The sequence below is a fragment of the Neodiprion lecontei genome, chromosome 3, assembly GCF_021901455.1.
Source record: "Neodiprion lecontei isolate iyNeoLeco1 chromosome 3, iyNeoLeco1.1, whole genome shotgun sequence".
Lineage (NCBI taxonomy): Eukaryota > Metazoa > Arthropoda > Insecta > Hymenoptera > Diprionidae > Neodiprion > Neodiprion lecontei.
In genome coordinates, this window is record NC_060262.1 from 40,636,115 (window position 1) to 40,658,536 (window position 22,422).

The 22,422-nt window shown below is 37.0% G+C and overlaps 3 protein-coding genes across 3 annotated transcripts in view; all 3 read right to left on the reverse strand.

Moving 5' to 3' along the window:
• The window catches only part of LOC107216928 (E3 ubiquitin-protein ligase MYLIP), a 143,116-nt gene extending 127,174 nt beyond the window's left edge, over positions 1-15,942 (reverse strand). Inside the window, exon 1 of the mRNA XM_046735161.1 lies at positions 15,467-15,942. Coding sequence (XP_046591117.1) covers positions 15,467-15,553 — 87 coding nt within the window. The 5' untranslated portion in view covers positions 15,554-15,942. The remainder of the gene's footprint in view (positions 1-15,466) is intronic.
• Positions 15,943-16,596: 654 nt separating this feature from the next.
• Positions 16,597-19,202, reverse strand: LOC107223857 (V-type proton ATPase subunit G). The gene is made up of 4 exons (XM_015663682.2): positions 19,046-19,202; positions 18,322-18,422; positions 17,970-18,068; positions 16,597-17,509 (listed from the first exon to the last, which is right to left on the reverse strand). Exons 1-4 carry the CDS (start codon positions 19,125-19,127, stop codon positions 17,435-17,437), a joined length of 357 nt encoding a protein of 118 aa, XP_015519168.1. The 5' UTR covers positions 19,128-19,202; the 3' UTR covers positions 16,597-17,434.
• Positions 19,203-19,674: 472 nt separating this feature from the next.
• On the reverse strand, positions 19,675-22,388 carry LOC107223851 (protein LTV1 homolog). The gene is made up of 7 exons (XM_015663675.2): positions 22,213-22,388; positions 21,225-21,789; positions 20,889-21,109; positions 20,684-20,812; positions 20,405-20,596; positions 19,968-20,216; positions 19,675-19,853 (listed from the first exon to the last, which is right to left on the reverse strand). Exons 1-7 carry the CDS (start codon positions 22,213-22,215, stop codon positions 19,740-19,742), a joined length of 1,473 nt encoding a protein of 490 aa, XP_015519161.1. The 5' UTR covers positions 22,216-22,388; the 3' UTR covers positions 19,675-19,739.
• Between the last annotated feature and the right edge of the window lie 34 nt (positions 22,389-22,422).

A 22,422-nucleotide genomic window follows, 5' to 3' on the forward strand; every position in this document is an offset into this window, starting at 1 on the left:
CAAAATCTGAAAATATTCGGAAAAATTTGACGAACTGTAAAAAAATTTTTAACACCGATGATAAGATGTGTAAGAAAAATAAAATATCATTACTATTCGATTGCATTATTGACATAAGAGCGAACGCAAAAATGTTTATTCTTAATAACAACGGTATAATGTTAATGATCGTAATTTTCATTCTTTTCGAATAAACTTGACACACCTATACAATGCGATCAATCGTCGCGCCAAAAGTAAAAAACACAAACAATACAACTTATCGTTATCGCCTCGATATGCGAGGTTGTTGAGTAAAAAAAAAAAAAAAAAGAAGTATTTGAAAATTTATCAGACGCTCGAGTCGATGTGCATACCCTGCACATAATATACATATAAGCATACATAGGGTGTATACAATCGGCGTTTCGACCCCATTTGCAAATTACAAACCTGACCTTTGGGATCAGTTTGCAAAAAAATGTATAGTTGGGCGTGCGTTGAGAGGTTTATACAAGGCGTATATACAATAAAAGACCGGGTCACACCTCGAACTTAAATGCGACATTTAAAGGTCGAATGTGTGCGTGGCAAACACACCTTACACGCGTTTGATTGTATATTCGGTCCAAAGTTCGCCTCATCTGCATAGTCGTAGATTATTCGTAAAGATATTTTACATATGTACGTATAAGACATACGTACATATGTATGTACCGGTCTAACGACGAAACGTGATAATTAATAATTTTGTAAACAATCAGTAATGGGTTTAAAAAATCTAGAGAATCGATTTCTCGTCAATTAAATCTGACAACTTTTTATCCTATAAATATTACAATAATCTCGATATATTTAACGATACTGAAATCGATTTCGATTGATAATTGTGCAAAAACATAAAAAAAAGAAGATCTCTAAATATATAACAAACATGCTAATTTTCAACATTTATCGATATAAATTATTCGCATTGGAATTTTGTTTACAATCGTAGTTGTTGATTTGGAAATTGAGAAAAAAAAAAATAAATAAAGTAAAAACACTTGCCTGACGATAATTTATAATTAATATACACTCGGTACGTGATAAGGATTCGAAATAATCACAAGTGTAATAATAGTTAATTAACGTAATGCAAGTACTTTATAACTACGTATAGTATACCAAAGTATCTCATCCGCAAAGTCGCAAGTCCAGAAATTATTGTTTCGGGTATGCTTAAGTTAAAACGAAAGCAAGTATGCATACACGAGCGAAAATAAAGTATTACACGACAATAAGTACAACGAAAGGTAAAGAAAGAAGAACCGCAACGACAAAATGCGTCATCCTGTATGAACTACCGTACCTTGGACTCGGAACTCCACCACGGCTTCGTTTTACATTTACATACACGTTGTAAACATACCTACAATATTTATACAAGGATAGGATACACACACACACACACGCACAAATCTTTACTACCTATATATATATATGTCAAAACCAGCGGTAGTAGGATGCTTGTAAAGATTACCAACCATACGATTCAGACCTACCGCACGCAATGCGTGCAAACAATACGACAACAATGATAACACCAATAACAATAATAATAATAATAATAATAATAATAATAATAATATAGTTCACCATCCAGTCGATCAAACAACGCGATTCACGACAAAGTCCCCGAGGAATAAGATTAGGAAAACGACAAAGGGAAGTGAAATTTTTACAATTATAGATGAAATAATTAGACAGGCCTATATAGTAAGTGGGAAATATCGAAGTGTAAAATCGGCAACGTCGCATCGAATGCTGCTGCAAGGTGATCCACGTGCATGCACGCATGCATTCACGAATATCGTGCATGTGTACGCAAATCTATCCGAACGGAATCCAATTTAACGAAACTGTACCTACCAGTGAGCGGTCGGTTAGTCCGGTGTTGAAATGACAGGGAGACCCGGTCGATAAAACAGTTTTGCAAGCCCCAATCCACGCGCGATACAGACATATGCGTTGTACGGAAAATTTAGATACGACAGTTTTAGAACGAGTCGATTTCTGTTCGGTAGATGAATCGTCGAGTAAACGTATGTACGTAGGTACGTGATGGATGACGTCGCGACGTAAATTGGAATATTTTCAGTGACTGGTGATAAAATAATTGGCTATGCATAATGAGGCTCAAGTTAGTAACGTTGACAACGTAACGAAAATCGTTACTGGGCAATTTTATAATGGTTTTTAAAACGAGTTGGCTTTTCGAAATAAGAGTACGTTTCGTTTTTATCATGGTATTTACAAATTTCGGACACTGACAAAGGTTCGAAGTAACGATCTTTCCTAAACATACGTCGTTACAGGGAACTTGCCAACTAATTCCATCGCCATTATGTATATTATATATATATATGCCAGCGGTAAACTCGGAATGGGATATACATATATACATATAAGGAAACACTCTACTCTACATGCGAATTATGGGTACAATTACCCGCTTGTTGCGAGACAAGGATGCAAGGCATGATTACGACCTCTTCTTTCTCGTCGTCGATAAAACGTGAAGAACTTTTCAGGGTTTCTCGAATGACAATGAGCAAGGATCGGGATTGTCTTATTTCCAAGTTGACGGATCAAGACAAATCAAGTTGATTTCAAACATACCGCTGATCGACTGATCAACGACTGATGAGATCGACGAATATTTTCGAAAGTGTACCTCTGTAAGATATTCAAATGATCCATCTTCTTCTACGTACTTTCCACGATGCATTATTCGAAAGATACAAGTTCCCGTGTAACATCTTTTCATTGCTTATGGATTCCAATGCGATGGAGTAGAAAAGATTCACCTTTGGCCGATATCAAAATCTTTCCTCCTCCTCTTCCTTCTTCTCTCTTTGTACAACTACATTTATCGTACATCCAGTTATACTGTAGCCCCAAAAGGAGGAAGTGTGGGAATGATCAGAGTTGGGAGTAGATAGATAGAATTGGCACAACCGTATACAATATATCTATACACCGTATGCCGTACGTTCAAGTTAAATATTTGATGTAGATATATCGATCGAAACGTGGCATGGATGGATAGATGGAAACGAACCGAGTCCGTGACATGTCGTGCTTGCATTACCTGTTCAGAACTGCTTGCATGCGGGATAAGGTTTAAATCGTCACGCAACGCGGGTTATGTCAATACGTGATTTGCCAATGGTCTCAACGACGATTGGCGAAACTGTAATACGGTAGATGAGAAAAAAAATGAACTATATTTTACTAAAGTATTATCCAATACTCTGATAAACGGTAAGAATCTCAAGATGACAGGTTCCTTCCTCCTCTTCTTGTACTAGTTCTTCTTCTTCTTCCTCCTCTTCTTCTTCTTTGCAGTTCAATAATTGTAGAACAACGTTATCTATGAATTCCGTTGCAACTTCAACAGCTCAATGTTTTACAACACCATTAACTTCCCAACGTATAACGTAACAGTAATTGCTGGATGTGCTTTACAGCCGAAACGTATCGTGGACACGATATCTCATTGTTGTAGTTATGGGTCCATGAGTAAAACGCACCAACCAGACAACCCCCTTTATACGTCATAAACGTATCGCGTTTCGCATGCATCCAACAGGCAACGTGCAGCTGAACAAACTTTAGTATCATCATCGACAAGGTCGACAATATGGTAGTTAGTTCTCAAGGTTCGTTCCTCTGTGAAGAGTTCAGAGACCCGTAACGACGACTTATCATGAAGCGACCACTACATCGACCTGCACGATTTGTAAAACCTTCAACAACCAACTAACGTTAGTAACTCGTTGCGATGGTTCAACACTAATGACGATGGACGTTGTGAACTAGAATCATAAGTTTCAGAAAGAGTCTTTTCATCAACCATCGTCCATGTGGCTAATTTACCTTTCGTGTGTATTAGAAAAGTCCACACTGCAGATAAATACTGCCTTGCGTTTTGTCTTGCAAATGGAGAAAGATGAACAGCCTGAAATCCAAGAAAGGAGGATTTCAACTCTTCTTTGTGAGAACGGTAAACGATCTTCCTTGCAGTCTCTACATCGTACAAGGCACGTTGTTCGTAGGTACTGATATTATAAGGTACAACATTTTTTGGTTATCGCGTACCGTACTTTAAACTTCTTTGCGGCTGTAGACTTTTATACCTCTAGACGATGATTTAAATGCGTACATAAAAGATGTTTTGGCACACCAATTTCTCCAACGATTTTCCACAACCTTTATTCCGAACACTCCATAGAAAATTCTTTCCTTGAAGTGATTTTCGTCTTCCTTCGCACTCCATCAAATCTCGAGTTTCTTGATTTAGAACATGAGTCAAAGTACGAGTTGCGCTCCTCTCGTGAAGCGATTAAACAGTTTCTCTCTACGTACCAACAAACGACAAAGTATCGTAGCAAGTAGAACGGAAACCAAAGCTCATTACCTGGTCAATTGCAATCACTTGGAATCATCTACCATTCACAGAATTGTGATCAAAAACGACGATAAATAACCTCGTATCACGAAAATCGTATCAAACGGATCCCAAGGTGAATGGTCCAATGGATGGAATCACTTCAAATCCTATGAATAAACGATAGCTTGTAAATCTAATACGTAAGCGAGTGAACGAACGGATCCTACGATGAGGTACGGTAAATTTTCATCGTTTTCATTCTCAATCGGTAAACATTTAAACAAATCGCGTGACTAATGCCAAAAGGGCGTACTACAGCAGTTAGATAGGGATCCATGCCAAAAGGGCGTATAAAAAAATTTTTTTTTGCCATTCGACTTAAAATCACTCGAAACGTAAAGATCTGCAAAAAAAAATTTTTAGATGTACTAACGCCAAAAGGGCGTATCTCAAGATATACGCCCTTTTGGCTTTAGGAAATTGCCGGCCTAAAGCCAAAAGGGCGTATAAAAAAAATCAAGATTTTTCAAAATTTTGAATAAAAATTGCATATTATTGAGTAAGGAATAAATTAGAAATTATTATCAAAAAAATAATACGCCCTTTTGGCTTTATAACTTGAGATATACGCCCTTTTGGCTTTGAAAATTTTTTTTTCATTTTTAGGCTTAGAATATATTGACAAAACGATTGGCACAAAAAAAAAAATTATACGCCCTTTTGGTTTTGAAAAGCCAAAAGGGCGTACAATTTTTATACGCCCTTTTGGCATTAGTCACGCGAAATACTGTGCTCAAGTTTCACAGTAAAGTTACCGACATACCTATACACGTTACATTATACAGACATTGGAGGAAGAAAAGAAAGAAGGAAAGAACGAAGCTGCAACTCGACGGTGCAGAAACGGTTCGGTCTAAATGGAGGATCATCAATCTTGCAGAGAAAAATCTTAGCATCCGTTACCGGCATGTAAATCGTACGTATATACGTACCTCCGTCAGTACATATGTATCTATGTATATAGACAGAAGCGCCAGCGTATTCCGTGTGAGAATACGCATTAATGCGACAATTTGCATGTTAAATAAATGACCACCGTCGTCGACGACAGAAATTTTTAAACCGCGTTCACCGGACGGACGGAGAAACGAATGAACCGAGTTGACGGACTGACGAACCGACGACGACGAAGTTTATACGATTTGGTAATCGAACGGCTCGAGGATCGCAGCCAAAGCAAAAGCCAAAGCAAAAGCAAAAGCCTTAAAACAGGAGGAGGAGGAATGAACTTCGACTCCGTTCTCTCGTGTAATTTGCATTTCAAAGTTATTTCGCAAAATTAACTTTTACCTCAGTTCTGCAACTTCGGACTAAAGTGTCATTTTCATTTTCCTCCTTTCCTTTTCCTTTTCTTCACATTCGCACCACCTCTCAACAATCTCTTTTTGTTCTTATCTTTGACCTGCTTTTTTTTGATTTTGATTTCTTTTTTTTTTTTTTTTTTTTATCCTCTATTCTCACTTGTACGATATTAAGAAAAATATTTCGAGCTCGAAAAGTACAGGTTACGACAAACTTGGAGGAACTCGTTGCCGCTGCTACGATAATCAATCACTCGAGATATAGAACCTTGATATACGCTGTAGGATCAACCTTGAATCTTATGAGACTGAAGTTAGTAATGTTAACGTAATGAAAGATTGGTGGAAAAAAATTGTTATTTTTCAATTTTTTAGTGAGTTTGAAGTGGCCAAGTTTTGCAAAATATGAATTACCGCTTTGCCTTGTTATAATTTAGTGCATTTCAAGGATTCGTAAGATTGTAAAATAACGGGCTTTAACAAAAGTTCAATCGTTACAATAACGTTACTAACTATTGAACATCGTTGAATATGAAATTCGAAAATCACACACGTTTCCGTCCGAATTGTTAAATTTGAACGAAGGATTACCTGCCCGGTAAAAATACCTGACCGACGATAAAATTTGAATAATTTTGTGACTCATCACGGAGCTTTGCTTCTGTAATCAATTCACATAATTGCGGGTTACAGTTAATAGAGTCGGAATTTGCACCACGAGCTTAAACCATGAAAGAGACTCAAGGCTGTTAACGTAAACTTAAACGAAATTTGGTTTGAAAATAAATCATTGTTTAGAAATTATATATTATATATCGATTGAGACAGTTGATTTTTCAAAATATGAATATACTTTTCTTCGTTACAATTTGCCGCGATTCAGAGATTCGTGAGAATTGCGAAATAACGGGTTTTCCGCAACGTCAATCGTCGCAACAACGTCGCCAACTTCATCTTCGTAACCGTGTGAAAAATGGCGATCGAATCGCTCACTCACGATGACAACGCGCATTGCGGGTTTGCATTTTGCTAATTTGAACATTCTCCATCGCGAGCAGCTGTGCAGGTAGACAGGAGCAACCAGGTGTAAGGCAACCAGTAACGGGGTTGATACAAATGCTGACCTCCCGGGTTCTGATTGCTATGCAACCTCGCTACTGGTGCAGTTGCAGGGAAGCCTTGCAGCAGCAGCAGAGTTGCATGCGCAAAGTTGGTTGGACATAGAAGTGAACGAACCAACGGTTTCCTGGCTCAAAAACCCCCCAGTAGCAAAAGCGAGTCTCCTTTTGTCAGATGAACTCCGACAATGTCTGCGGTAGTTCTGGTATTGCAGTTGAAAAAGTACCCCATCCGATGACGCGGTGCGCTGTTATCGATAAACAGACGGAAAAGAGATGGAGAGAAGGAAAGAAAGAAAGAAAGAAAGAAAGAAAAAAAGGAAACAACACGCGGACAGTGGAGGAATTTTTTGTCATTTCACCGTGATGGGGAAAATTTGATTAACCGAGCACTTCGTGTAATAGTCAATTTCAGAAGATCCGTTGTTCGATCGTTACGAACTCAATTCGGACTTTTTCAAATTTCTCTTCAATTTCAATTGTCGTTCGTTTGTCGAACTGCGAACGCAGTGCGGTGGATTCTACATTTACAGAAAGGTGATTTGAAATGATCAAGCAACGATTAGCGACATGTAATATAAAACAATTGTTACAGCACCTCGTACTGTACGATGAAAAAATTAATTCAATAATAATTTTCCTATGATAAAAAAGAACGTTTGAATAACTGACGACAAAAAAAACTAAATAAATAAATACATCAAACGCTACACTTCAACGAATATTGTAATTGATTGTTGAATTATCTGTACGTGATGAAAAAGGTGAGTTCAAAATATCGACGGATCGTCATTTTTCAACGACATTGTTAAATAAATGAATAAATTGTCTTAAAAGAATAAACTAAATTTATCGTATCAACGTCACGACCGGTTATGTTAATCGATCGATAGATTGATTGATCGATGGATTAGAATTAAATGATATATGATATGAACCTTTTGTTATCTTTTTTTTTTTTTTTCTCCTTATAACAATCAACGCTAACGATCGCATCGTTTCGGAAGGTAATTTCCTCCCATTAAGTTGTATCCACGCAAAGAGAAAAAGTAGCGCGTATAGCCGAGCGTACGATATAATAAAAATTATGGGAAAAAAAAGCTTTCGAGTAGTTTTGCAAATCTCGCCTCGAGTAAAAAAGCATTATAGAATGCTATATTATTATAGAATATGAATTTTGAAAATCTGCTTTCAGATTCGTAATCAGCGACCCCAAAAAACCAAAGAATACCAACTTGTTATAAAAGTCGACTGAGCGCGATTATTTTATGTGACCGAAAGGGTTAACTCGAAGATCTAATTCAACTTCGCATCGTCGTTTCTATCCGTTGTTTGCGTGTAAGCCTCCGTGCCCCGTATGTTAATGTAATTACTCACTACGACTAACTCCTCGTTCCTTTTAATTCTCTTTTGTTTTCTTTTATTATTATTCATCTCTACCTTGATATTTTATACAATATTTGAAGTGAAAATAAAACGAAAATGTGAAAAACGACTGACGAGGCTTAAGGTTCCTTAAAATATCGCCCCTGCTATACATAAAAATTCAATATATAACTCTGACAATGCAGCTGTATGTTGGATAATATATGCCGTTGCTGTACGTTACACGTCGGGATATTCGTTATATCAGGAGGAAAAGCAGCTGCTGCGTCCGACGTCTGCAGGGGGATTATATTTCATTTCAGGATTTCGTTAAAAAAAATTATCTGATCGTAAATAACGAATTTTTTAAAATAAATGTAAGATATAAAAAAAAAAAACTCTTAGCAGAAAGTTACGATCATCGATGAAATGTTTTTTTCTTATATGGATATATTTTTACAAACTATTATATATATCAACATATTTCTATAATTTGTGAAATCAAACGATTTTGCTTTCGGTCACCTAAATTAATATTATTTTAATGAATACAACGATATTTTGAGTTACGGGAACTAAACGAAAAATAATTCCATCGCATTAATAACTAGTCGAATCATAGACAAGGATGTTGAGACGGGAAAACATTTATTTAAAGAATATGTATTACGCAGTTGGTTGGGCAATCTTTTTTTGATCTGAATAACCTACTTTTCGATCCAACGAATGTTTTATTAATAGATTCAATCATTGATTGGAACAACCCTTCAAATTTTCGGATCGAATGAAACAATGTTTTGTTAGAATTACTAACAATAAATTTTGGTTGTTGACGAGACTCAACGGAGGTTGAAGAAAACTTCGACAGTTATTTGGAGTGGTTACGAATCGAAAATGAAATGATCAAAAATTCGAATGATCGATTTCGAAACGCGAAAAAAAAAAATAAAAAAAAAATACAACAGGTTGTACAGATCGGTGCATTTTCTTTAATCAAATAAATTTTGCATTGACAGAAATAAGTACTGTATAAGCTTGAAGGAATATTCCAATCAATAATTTATTTTTCGATCTAATAACATACTAAATAAATTTTCATTCAACTCAAATAAATGACAAATATGTGGTATCCAAAAACTATCGATTCGTTACTTGAAATGCACCGGAAATTCGGTCAAACAATTTAATTTGGTCTTCGCAGTCATCGGATGTTTCCAATAAAATAAATATATAGTAAATTTAACAATGTGTAATCAACGGAGTCAGAGTTTGAAATTTATTAAAATGATTGACTTGATTCAATTCAACCATTTGTTGATTTTTATTATTGTATATTATATACAACTATTAGTTGAATAATATGATTACTAGATAACACTTCGTTCAGTGATATGCATTCAAATTTACGGCCAGCCTACTTTAACCAAAATATTTAGTCAACCCAACGAAGTAATAATTGTAACAATCAAAAATTAAATCTATCAGATAAACCAGATATGTACTTTAAGTCACTCGATTTTTTGATTAAAAATTCTCGAATTTATTGTGGTGATCAGGATTTACTCATTCGAACAAATTGATGGTTGAATCAATTATTTTTTAACCACCAAAATCAAAATATTCGTTTTAACAAATTTTTTCTCTCAATCAGTGAAGTGCCTAAGCAATATATTTCTTCCCGTAACCTTCGCTGCTTCTGTAATTTCACACGATAAACGAAATAATAAACATTATAAGTATTCACATAATAACTTCTTAATGGCTGGTTTTTTTCTCTAATAAAAATTTTTTTTTTTTTTAATCACCGCCTCAATTACAGCACATACAAAATATGAATAATTACATTGTTATGGCGTGCAGCTTCAATAGAAAAGAGCGATTTAATGATCACGTTGAAGTTCGCAACGTTATATTAACTATAAACGATGCATGTTGAGGAAAATTGTTGATTGGCGAATTTTTAATCGCCTGAAATTCATTAAACCGTAAATCAAAACAAAACGCGCTTGTATTTAAAAAATTTAGCTACTTCAGTCATTCTAAAATTGGAAAACAGTGACTTTTTTCTATCCAGTCACTAACTTCAACCTTGTTTTTAATGAACAATCAAGTTTCGGGGTTGAAAATTGATCCCGAAACCCTTTCAGCTCGTTTCCTCGTAACCCGCGCAGCTATTAACGGATCCTGGTTTAGTAGGATATCCTCGAAGGTCGCTTCATTGTCAAGAACCTTTCGCCGCGCAGGTTCGGACATTGATTGCCCCCAAATTTCCATTCGGGGTGTCGACACGGCGTGTTTAACACGGAACTCTGGATAACTGCTAAAATCAGTTTAACAAAAATATCCCAGCGGGATATAACAAAATACATTGTTCGGTGAGAAAATTTTCGACATAATCCCTGAAACATTTACACCCATAATTTAAATTACGATCCCACTTTTATCCTATCCTCGATATTTCACGACCTGCCAAAAAAAGAAAAAAGAAAAAAAAAAACACGTAGGTATGCTTTTTTTCACAAAAACAATTCATTGTTTTTATCCCCCTTTTATGCATAAAAATATATATATATATATATATATATATATATATATATATATATATAGGATTGAAAATGTCGAGGCGTATTCTTTGACAGTTCGACAAAAAAGAAAAAAAAAAAAAAAAACACGTTCTTTGTCGGCAACAGAAAGTAACAAAAATTCGAAAACCTTCGATTCTAAATCGTGACAAAATTGATCAACGCGTTTCTTGTATAAATGGTATGGCTTAAAGTGCAATTCTTTTTTAAGGATTGTTATTTCTTAGAGTAAACTATGACGTATCAAAAATTCAGAAAGACCGAAATATTAACCTTGAAAATCTGGCCTAAAGTTGTTGAAGCAGTATGGTCAATGTACTATTTACTGGCTATCAACATTTATAACGAGAAAGTATTCGATGGATTTTTGGGTCACTGATTACAAGTCTGAAATCAGATTTTCAAAATTCAAGATGGCGGATCCAATACGGTGGACGAAAATTTTACATTTGATCAAATACGGTGAAAAAACTCTACGCAGGGGTTTTCGAGGTCGCTGATTGGATTCGCCATAATGAATATTCAAAATCTCATTTCAGAATCATAATCAGCGACCCCGAAAAACCCTGGACAGAGTTTCGTCTCCGGATTCGATGGAATTTGAAATTTGCGTCCGCCATATTGGATCCGCCATCCTGAATCCTGAATTCACGTTCGTAATCAGCAAGTCTAAAAATTTGTAATTCATGTTTTACACGTGTATGTGTCGAGGGGTTACTTTCTCGGAAATGATTTATTCTTTCAATTTCCGAGATTGTTTTTCAATCAATCTGTTTCTAACAATAATAATTTTGATTGTATCGCAATAATCACTCTCGATTATTGAAAACCTATTAGTACACTATCAGAAATAGCAAAAAACCGCAAAGAAATATGTTATCAGAGTTCATAAAATATACAAAAAAAAAAAAAGGATGTAAAATAGGTGGTAAGAATGCTCACCGCTATAACTCAAAGGGTTAAAAATTCACCCTCAAGTTCCGTTTTGTAATAAAATAAATTTTATTTACTCGTTCCATCCGAGAGTTTTTCACATCCCTGCACGCCCGCAAAAATCTCGCCAGTTTATTACTATTATGGTTATTGGTGATGTTATTATCATTATTATTATACCGCAGATAAAACCGAATTGTCTCGTTTTATCCGTCCTCTCTACGGCATTCCTTTTATTATTCTTATACGCATGATTTCTCGTATCTTGTTATACGTTTTCCTCGGAGCAGATATGTACACATGTGTATGAACGAAAGAAGGCATACGTGACAAACTCGACAGTCGTGACATCGTGTATCACACAGCTATTCGGTTTTTATATTGAAATGTACGACGTGGGTGGATGGGTGGATAGGTGGTAGGTTAGATACCTACATACCGACGTATAAAATTTTTGCAATTCTGCAAACAAAGATATTATACGTTATATAATAATACGGAGAAACGCTGTCGTGTTACACGTCTACTTTGTTACCTTTTGACAAAAATTGGGGCGAAGAACAATATACGTAGTCTTTTGTATGATATAATAAGATGGAAGATAAAAAGGATAAAAAAATAAAAAAAAAAAAACAACCAAATGAAATAAAAAGAAAATCTTCCAAGATTAGGGAGAACACACAGAAATATCAATGTTTTATCATACATCCGTGAGCGTTTAACGCATCATGGACAATGTGGGTGTGGGTGTCGTGTGTGTGTGTATATATATATATATATATACTTGCTGTTCCTACTTTATTTGGCGAGCTGTTTTTTTCTCCGATAAAAAAATTTTACGATACTTACAATCTTACAACATATATATATATGCATGTATAACGTATAACCTATCAAGTATACTGGAATTTGAATAACCGATTGTAAATATGGTAAAATTTTTTTATCGGAGAAAAAAAACAGCTCGCCAAATAAAGTTGGAACAGAAAGTATAAAGTGTGAGGGATTAAGTAAAAACAAACGATACATGTAAAACTGTAAAGCGATATCCGCAAAAATTTCACCGAATCGCACCAATTTCCACAAACTGCACGCGCATTAATTGTAAATACATCAAAACAAATTTTCTGTGTGTGTGTGTGTATGCGTTACTTAAATATACGCAGTTACGTGTATGTATACAAAAGGTGTCGCAGCCAGATTCTAAACTGTGGTAAACTGTTGTAAACACATCACGCTTAATCAGGACCGTGTGCTTAAGTTTGTGTGTGTGTGTGCGCGTTAGTTTCAGGGGGAATATGCAGTTTGCATATTGCGCTGCACGAGTATAACATACGTGTAGAGTGTAGTAAAAGATAGAGTATAATGTGCGTCGTCGTTGCTGCACGACACGTGCAGAGAGATACCAAAATGCATCTTCTGTCCTGTTCTATTCGGTATTATACCTGCTGCAGCTCTGCATAGATACAACAGAAGCACTGCGCATGCATATCATTACGTATAAACGTAGCCTCTATACGTGTATACGAATCTGTTCAATAGCATACTATTCAAACACTAACCGCGCTTTCGCTATCTATACTCGATATGTATCGATTATTTTCTTTCTTTTCTTTTTTTCTTTTTTTGTTTTTTTCTAATTTCTTCCATCTTATCTGTGACAGCGCAAGCTTTGAACGAATGTCGAAATCCGTTGGTCCTCCAAAATTAACGGTATCTACAGCTAGTAGGTGTTAAATGCTACCTGCTGCAGCTGGATCGAGAAGGAGAAGATACTCGGAGAGAGAAAAATTGAGAGGGAGAGAGAGAGAGAAACTTGATTGTAAACGCAAATTAGATCCGAGCAAACGACGCCGAAGGATCCGATCCTCGCTATCGGCTTTCTCTCTCTCTCTCTCTCTCTCTCTCTTTCTCCCGGACTCACACAAGAGCGCCAAATTGAATTTCAAGATCGAGTTCTTGCCAATTCCGTATCTACCAGTTTTGAATAGATCGATCCTCGCGTGCCTGCATCGTCGATGTATCCAGTCTGTACAAATGAAAAAAAAAATAAATAAACAAATCGACCGTCACGGGAAGAAAATCCGAGGATAAGAGACGCCGCTTTGGAGATTATCTCTATACCGCAAATCTCTTCTTCGCCGACTTTCAATTCCCATAACGAACAGACATAAAATCGTGTAACGAAACGACGAGTAGAGATATTTTCCCAGCGGCTGAATAGAAGTGTGATAAAAAAAATAGAGAAAATTTAACCGAATTGAAATATCGATAATTTATTACCATGAAAATGACAAAAATTGTTTGCAACGTCGAGACGGATTTTCAACTTCTGTCGTTGTCAACAAGTCGCTGGTTTTTCTCGCTATTTTATTCAAATTGAACGCACGATTAAATGCAATGGGACTTTTGTTCGCCTCGTCAAACTTTGCGGGCAAAAATAAAACGCGGAGGGATTCGAGGAGAGATTCTAAACAGACCATGTATGGAGCTTGAAAAATAGCTGGTCAGGACTATCGAATCGAATATAAGGTACGTTTTGTGCCAAAGAAACTTTTTACTTCTTCTTCTTTACACAGATATACATGCGATAATCTTTCGTTGAATTATGCGAATTCAAGCGCATGGATTAACATGTTATTATCTGTATTTCAAAGTTTCTTCCCTCTCGAGATATAACGTAAATTTACTTCAAACACACCCTAGAAACTTCACATTCTGACCTGCATACGTCAAAGTTAACTCGGACTGGTTTCCCTCGACAAGAAGTAGAATAATAATAAGAAGAAGACGAAAAACAAGAAGAAGAAGAAGAGGAATAAGAAGAGTCAGGCAGACAGCTACGAAAGTTCGGAGCAACTTTTTATAAAGCGACATGCGGACCCGCCCCCTGCGGTTCGGTTGAACCTGATGTAAGAAGTCGGGTATAAGCGCAAGAAAACAGCCACAGCGGGTACCTACATATGCATAGGGGAACCTACATGAGCGATATTTATACATTGTACGCGTAGGAAAACTTATCCGCGGCATAAGCGTTCAGCATGAAAATCGCCAGGTAAATGAATAAATGAAAGGCGCGCGCGGGAATTATTCAGAGGAGGTTGAAGGAGCCAAAGGAGTAAGTCGTTTTTTTTTTTGGATGCGTGAAAACGGGGCCGCCGGCTGTGTAGGAGAGAGAGAGAGAGCCGAAAGCGGACGCCATTTACGGAATTATAAGAGCACGAGTGGTGCGTATTTTTAGCACGCGACCAGAGATTGTGTTGTTGCGGGCTTTGTTGACTGCGTTTCTCTTGCGTGAGGTACGAAAACATTAAACAAACACAGGCAGCCACGCACCGACGCGGGATGCTTACAAGTTTGTTGGGTAAATATACGCCGCTCGGAGAGACGTGCGGCTTCGAAGGATTTAAATTAAGAGCCACGTTGACGAGTATCAACTTTTAAAGCATCTGTTGCGCGTCCTGCATGCGAGTTTATTACGACCTCAAAAGCACCTTTGCTCGTTGGTTACGCTCAGAGAGAGAAACTCAGCGAGAGGAACTTTTGATTGCGCGATGTAGTTTGGTTAATTTGAACAAATGAAGATCGCAACGCGCGCCCGGCTTTCGTCGATTGTTTTCCCTGTTATTCAAGGCGCGTTTTCGAATTTCGAAACGATATCCGAGGGATCCTCGGCACGAGGATGAGACTAACCTTTTCCAAGCATTCCTGGCCGATCGCCTTCGGGTCGACCTGAACCTCGAGGATGACGGAATTGGGCTGACACACTAGGCACCACATTTTTGTTTTTTGTTACGTCACGCGTTGATCTCGGTTACGGGGGTTGAAACAAAAATAAAAGGTAGGTACGATATCCAGGAGCGAGCCGCGAACCACGTCGTCAATTTATTTCTGTTACAGAAACCGAGTTACCCATCCGCGATTCGTCACTAGTGTATTAGGTGTTGTATCATAACAGGTTAAAGTATTAACCTAATCACAGCTGTCATAACGTCACTCGCGATATACGGCAACGTGTTCTTCTCACACGAACTGTTTGGCACCGTCTCCGCTACTTCCATTTCTCAGTGCGGAATGGCACGGACTGTTATTAGTTCGCTAAATTGAATACGCTTTTTATCGAATGGCGCTGCCCTCGCGGACGACCTGCCAAACACAAACCGAGCACACAGACTCTCCAATTTCTTAGTTGCGGGGTGGGGACAGGGAATCACGGGAATCATCACAGCTGATTCCCCCTCCAACGACCACGCCGCAGCCGATTACCTCCCACTGCCTCCTCGATCTCAAGATCATTCGCACCGCAAAAGCAACGCGAAAATCACCCTCGACTCTGTCGGTAACTCGAAGAAGATCGCGCTAAATTCAAACCACTTTCCTCCAATCTTTCCCAACTGAACGTTTGAAAAGCGTAATATTAACAGTTTCACCTATTCCGAAACTAAATTGTACATTTGTATCGCTTGATATACTCTTCGTTTATTTATGTGCTTGGTCGTGAATTTTCGGACATTTTCATTCGTGATTTTCCACTTTTAGGATTTGCGGCAGGATGAGCGCTCGATGGGTCTTAAAATAGAAATTTGGAAGTCTGCTTTGTTACATAACTGCACAATCTTCACCCGTTTCTCTCGGACATACACACTGTAATTCGGTCGACACAATGTTCGAATATTTTCGCTAATTTTCTACGTTTTTAAATTTACCTTGAATTTTTATTAAAGTAAACGAATCGATTACCTGAACCACGAAAAGAAAGCGATATTTTAGTTACAACTCGTAGACAAATAGGTATAAATAATTAACATTAATATCCACTACGATTCTTCTTTTTGGGCGTTTTCTTTTTTTATTATCATTATATTGAACACTAATACTGTACAGTCAGCCAGCCAGCTTACAACAGAGATAAGGTGTACATTTGAGGTAGGGCTACTATTCTCTTACGCGATAAAGTTTTCGTTTTTAAAAGGTTAAACGGATCGATTTTTGACGCGTGTACGTCGTCGTAGGGACCCAAATTTAGTTGGGAGCGAACTTTTAAGGGTCTCTGAGAGGACGTACAGAGGCGTTAAATTAATGTTTTTAGTCCTCGAGGTGACAGAAACATGGAATGACATCTACTACGATTAACGATACATTGTTAGCCACCACCTTAATTCGATTTCTTTAAATCTTACGTGCTAAGTCTAAACCTTTCGCGTCTAGGCCTTGCCGCGAGAGGTTTGTACGATACATTTAAATATTTCATTACAATACACCTACAGCGATTCTCAAACTGCTCAACGAAAGGTAATATATAACGGATCATTAACGATATTAACACAACGCGACGGTTATTACTTATTGTCGATTCGACCAGTACATAGGATTATGGCTGTAACATAATTCCTTCTTTTGCATTCTTTCCTCATTTCCTTCGTTTCTCTAGTCCTTTTCTTTTTCATTTTTCTAATCGTAAGTTTGAGTATCACCATGTAAAGCTAAACAGTAAACTGTTTTTCTGATTTAAATACAATAGAATGACCGATTGATAGATACATTATACATAAGATATATGCGTATATATGTATGTGTATAGTTTATAAGATTTAATGTACATGTATAATATAGAATATAGTATTTATAATTATTGGATGTCGGAGTTTTTTTTCTTTTTGTTTAGGCTTCAACGCGATAATTCTTGTGCAACTCCGGCTTGATGTCGTATACCAGTTCCAAAATCTTTAGCATTACCTATCGAAAATACAAAAATTCGTTAGGATTGTAATTTCTTTTCAATTTCCTACTTTTTCTTTCTGTAAGGAGACCACGGAATGCTCCTCAATCGAGTTTTCACTCTCTAATTCGAAGATAATTCTCATACAATTCTATCAATGATTTTTCAAGCAGGTCACAGCTATTAGATTCATATTTCAATTCAAATTTTTATAAAACGAATTTTCTTCTAAAGCAAACCCCTGCAATATCCGTAACTTTGAAAGCCTTGTTAAATTTGACGACGCAATTATGATTGTACAGGAAGCGATAAAAAAAAAAAACGAGATTTTAACTACTTCACTCTTTCTAAATCAATAAAATTAGATATCGCGATCTTTCAAAAAGTAACTGAGTAATCGAAACAATATTCACGACTACATAATTCATGTAAAATATACAGAAAAAATTCTGAAAACAGTCACGAAAAACAACTTACCGGATCCTTGTGAACGGCAACTGCACGATTCATTTCCTCAATTTTGACCTTAGTATCAGCTTCGATACGAGCAGCAACATCCTCCTTAGACCCCATGTGCTGTGGAAACAAATAATGCTCTAGCCATTAAGTAAATACGACTAACTACAAATGTACGACAACTTATTATTATTCAACATTCTATAATAAATACAATATTTCTGTGTAATATCGAATTAGGAATCGATAATACTGAGGAATAAAAGAATGTCGACTAATAATACAGAGTTATAGGGGAGCCACTCTTGACGAGACACACCCACTTTTTCTGCACAGTCTCATGCTCCAAGTTTATTGTGAATTAAGGACTCACCTTGGCCTCGAATTCGCGGAACTGCTTCTCACGCTCCTGTCTGTATTTTTCGATCTCGTCTTGAGCCTCTTCCTTGGCCTGCTTAAGCCTGCGAGCCTTGCCTAACGAGAGACCAAATTGTTGGCTTTAATTGAACATTTTATAAATATCCGCGGCGGTCAAATACACATTGTATAATTTATACTGGTGAATGTAAAATACTGATTCACAGACCACACCACACGAATTACTTAAATTTTAAGCATTTAAAGGACTGAAATACCGTGGAGTACAGGATAGGTAGAACGTTTTACGAGCATCAACAGTGTACATGTTTATTATTATGAGATTTCATTCTCGGTTAATGGATTGAAATAGATTTATGCATCATTGGTGATTCTGGTGGGTATTTCATGAACATGAGTAAATTTCTATTCACGTAATAGCCGTGGTTTTTGAGTGAGAGAGTAAAACCAAGAGAGTTTGCGAAATAACTTGACGAGAGAAGTTGAAACTTTCGTGTATCATTGACCATGGTAAAAAAGGGAATAAAGTTCGTAATGGAAAATGAAGAGTTGAAGCCAATTTAAATAGATAAGTACATGTTGATACGAGGATACGTATCGCTACGTCTCTTGGTTACACCCACCCAAAACGGGTCAGTCAAGATTCTCACTAACAATGCTTTTATCACGGCCGATTTTTGTCTCTAATTGTGCGTCGCGTTGTAAGGATTAATACTCACGTTTTCTCGCGTCGGATACTTTCTCAGCGGCCCGTTTTTCCGCCGCTAAGAGCTGCTGAATACCTTCCGTCTGGCTGGCCATCTTTGCGACGAACGATGAGGTGATCTCTGCCTCAGATCGATCATATGACTAGGAAGTTGCGCATGTTGCGCCTCTTCGCCGTGCACTCGATTACGGGGGCGCCACCGTCGACCTCGTGGACATCACGTGGCCACTGCCTTCTTGAGCATATTATCGTTCGAAACTTTGAATTGGAAATTCGCATTGAAGTTGGTTGCGTTATCGTACTAATCGTAATTATTCATGCTGAGAATAAACCGTTATTTCGCAATTTTGGATTTGCCTGAAATTTAGGAAACCGTAATAAAACAAAACACACTCAGATTTCGAAATCTTAGCAGCTTCAAAGTTATTGTAAAATTAGGAAAATAGTAATTTTTCACCCAATGTTTCGTTACGATAACGTTACTATAACTTCAACCCCGTATTGGAAAACTTGGAAAATGTGAAACTCCGTTAATACCGTAAATAAGAACCAACCTAATATACACAAACACAATGAATTGACAATGTTTAACTGATCTAACTCTACAATGGTGGGGAAAGAAGACAATAGTCGATAATTCCTATGTAGAAATAAATGTATCATTATATTAAATATTATTCAAATTTTCACAATATGACTTTATAAATTCACAGTACTCTATTGCCTTGGACGTTGTTTCTGTTGTTGAGCATAATTTTTTCTTGTCTCTTCTTTTCTTCTTTGAACGCTTCTATGTTAGCCTTGCGCTCCAATCTTCTTTCCTGATGAAACAAATAAGATTTGTGTAAATATAAAGTTGAATCGATTCAGTGAATTCCAGTGCCATGATATTTTATACGCGAACTTCATACAGTTCTAATCACTATGCGATATACCTTTCGGTACTCTTTGAGAGCTTTTTTTCGTTCTTTCCTGTCCTCGGGGGATTCGTCTTTTGGCCTTATACTCAGGACACTCAAAGTGGATTTCATGGTTTCTGCTACCGATCGTGGACCTGCGTTTGCTTGGCTGTCATTCTCCAAGTTAAATTTAGCCAACGTTTTCGCTGTCAACGTTCCATTAGACGAATTCAGGACATCTTGTGGAATCCCAGTACGTGGATTAATTTTTATTTTCCCAGGACCCTGAAATACATCGACTGAGTATTTTACATAATTATCCAAACCCCAGCCTTCTACCCTTGTACTAGTGAATTAAATCTCCGAAACAATAAAAACGAATAACACACTTTGAACACGGGACCAATCTAACAATTTGAATTTTCATATGGATATCAAACAGAAATTGATAAAAATCTTGTGTCTAAATTCACCTTAGGCTCTGATATAAGTTTGGGGTGATTATAAATGTTGCTGTAGGTAGATAGAATACTTTCACAGTCCCATTTCTCCTTTTCTCTAGCATCAACTACAAGCTTTTCCAAATCATTTTCATCCTCAGAATTTGATTCTTCCAAGTTAATGACTCTCAGTCGCTCTGCCATCAACTTTGCAACATTCTCAGTCTGTGGAAGAATTCAGTAATCAAAAGTCAAGCAAATTAAAGAAAAAAAAAAGAAAAATAATCAAGGAATATTTTCTTGAACCCTCACATTTTCTTTTTTCTTCTTTTCAAATTCATCTGCATACTGCAAAAGAATATCAGAATCAGGAGCAACATGTCCTTCGATTTCCTCGCAATCAAGTGCTCCAATTTCAAGATCATCGTATCCAGTGTACATCTGTAAATGGAAAAATGTTAAACTGGAATATTTATGTACTCTGCTGTTGTGCCAATAAGATTCTTAACCAACTCACCTTTTCAAATCTATTATCAAGTAACGTTAATTGATCATTCCGTCGCATGACGCTGCTGCTCATTGAGTAGTCGGTAAACTGTGATTTTGTTTCAACATCTTCAAACGCGAATTCCCGTCCATTTAAACTCGGAACCTGATCTTTCTCCTCATCTGATAGCTGCATATGTCCTTCAGAAGAAACATCTGAATACTGTTCGTCGCTTTCATCGGATTCATAGCCTAAAGATAATTCGTTGTGTATGAGACCATGAGATGCAAATAAAATTTTATGACTGTGTGAATATATGAAAAATCATTTCACGTAGAACTATGTCAACAATTTCATGCTGCTCACCATCTTCATCGTGTTCGTCAAACTCAATGTCGCTGCCTTCCGCATTAGCTAATTCAAAGAAATTATCTTCCAACTGATTATCAGGATCTTCAAAATCAAAATCTTCATCCATTGCAGCCACAATTTCAGGATCCACATCTAATCTCAATCCGGAGACCGGTGCTGCTTTATTAAGAAGACCAACATCTTCTTCAACATCAGATGCAAACACGGAAGATGGTAGGTTAATTTTGGGCTCAGTGCGGTCTGCATTTTTCTCTCTCCTGCTTTTCTGAGGGTCTTCAACCGGTTCCCATTCAACAGAGATTTGGTTTGAATCTCGCATATGTTGCAAGTAGTCATAATCATCATCAAAAAATATTCCGTACTTTTGCTGTTCCTCTTTACGCTTCGCGATATCTGTTTCCTTCTTCTCAGACTTGGTAGCCTGCGTCTTTCCGAGAGGTACTAATACTCGCTGAGGAGCGGTCTCGTCAGCAGCTAACGGATCTTGTTGAGAACGATGAACCAGGTGAAATGTCACCGCGTTCTTTTTGTCAATAAATTTCCTCCCTTTTCCCTTAGGCTGTAAACAATGTACAAAGTCTTGTTTTTTGAGTATTATTCTTTCATTACATAGGTAATTCGATATTAAACAGAGACAAAATTCAAAGCAGACTTCGATCACTTTCACAAATAAAAAAAATTCAGTTTGCAAGAATTTACGTTGAGTTTACAGATTTTACGAAAGTCCTAGCAGACGCTTTTAACTTAACCTAAAAATGCATCTTTTTCAACCGTGTAGGATTAAGGAGATGCGTTGAACTTATAGATTTTACGAAAATCCTACCAGTCACCTTTAACTCAACCTAAAAATGCATCTTTTTCAACCGTGTAGGATTAAAGAAATACGTTGAGCTTACAGATTTTAAGAAAGTCCTACAAGACGCCTTAAACTTAACCTAAAAATGCGTCTTTTTCAATCGCGTAGGATTAAGGAAATACGTACCATGATTAGGCGGACAACACTGACAGTCTTACAAGGGTTTATTTAATTCACTCAGCTATTATAAAAATCACAAAAGTCTTCCCCAATCTTGTTGAACTTTAACCAAATGCTAACTCCAAACAGTGAACATGTGTTAACTCCGTAGCAATGACCACTGAAATGCCGTGACACTGTCTTGCAACGAATGACCATTTTGACGCGACAGGGAAT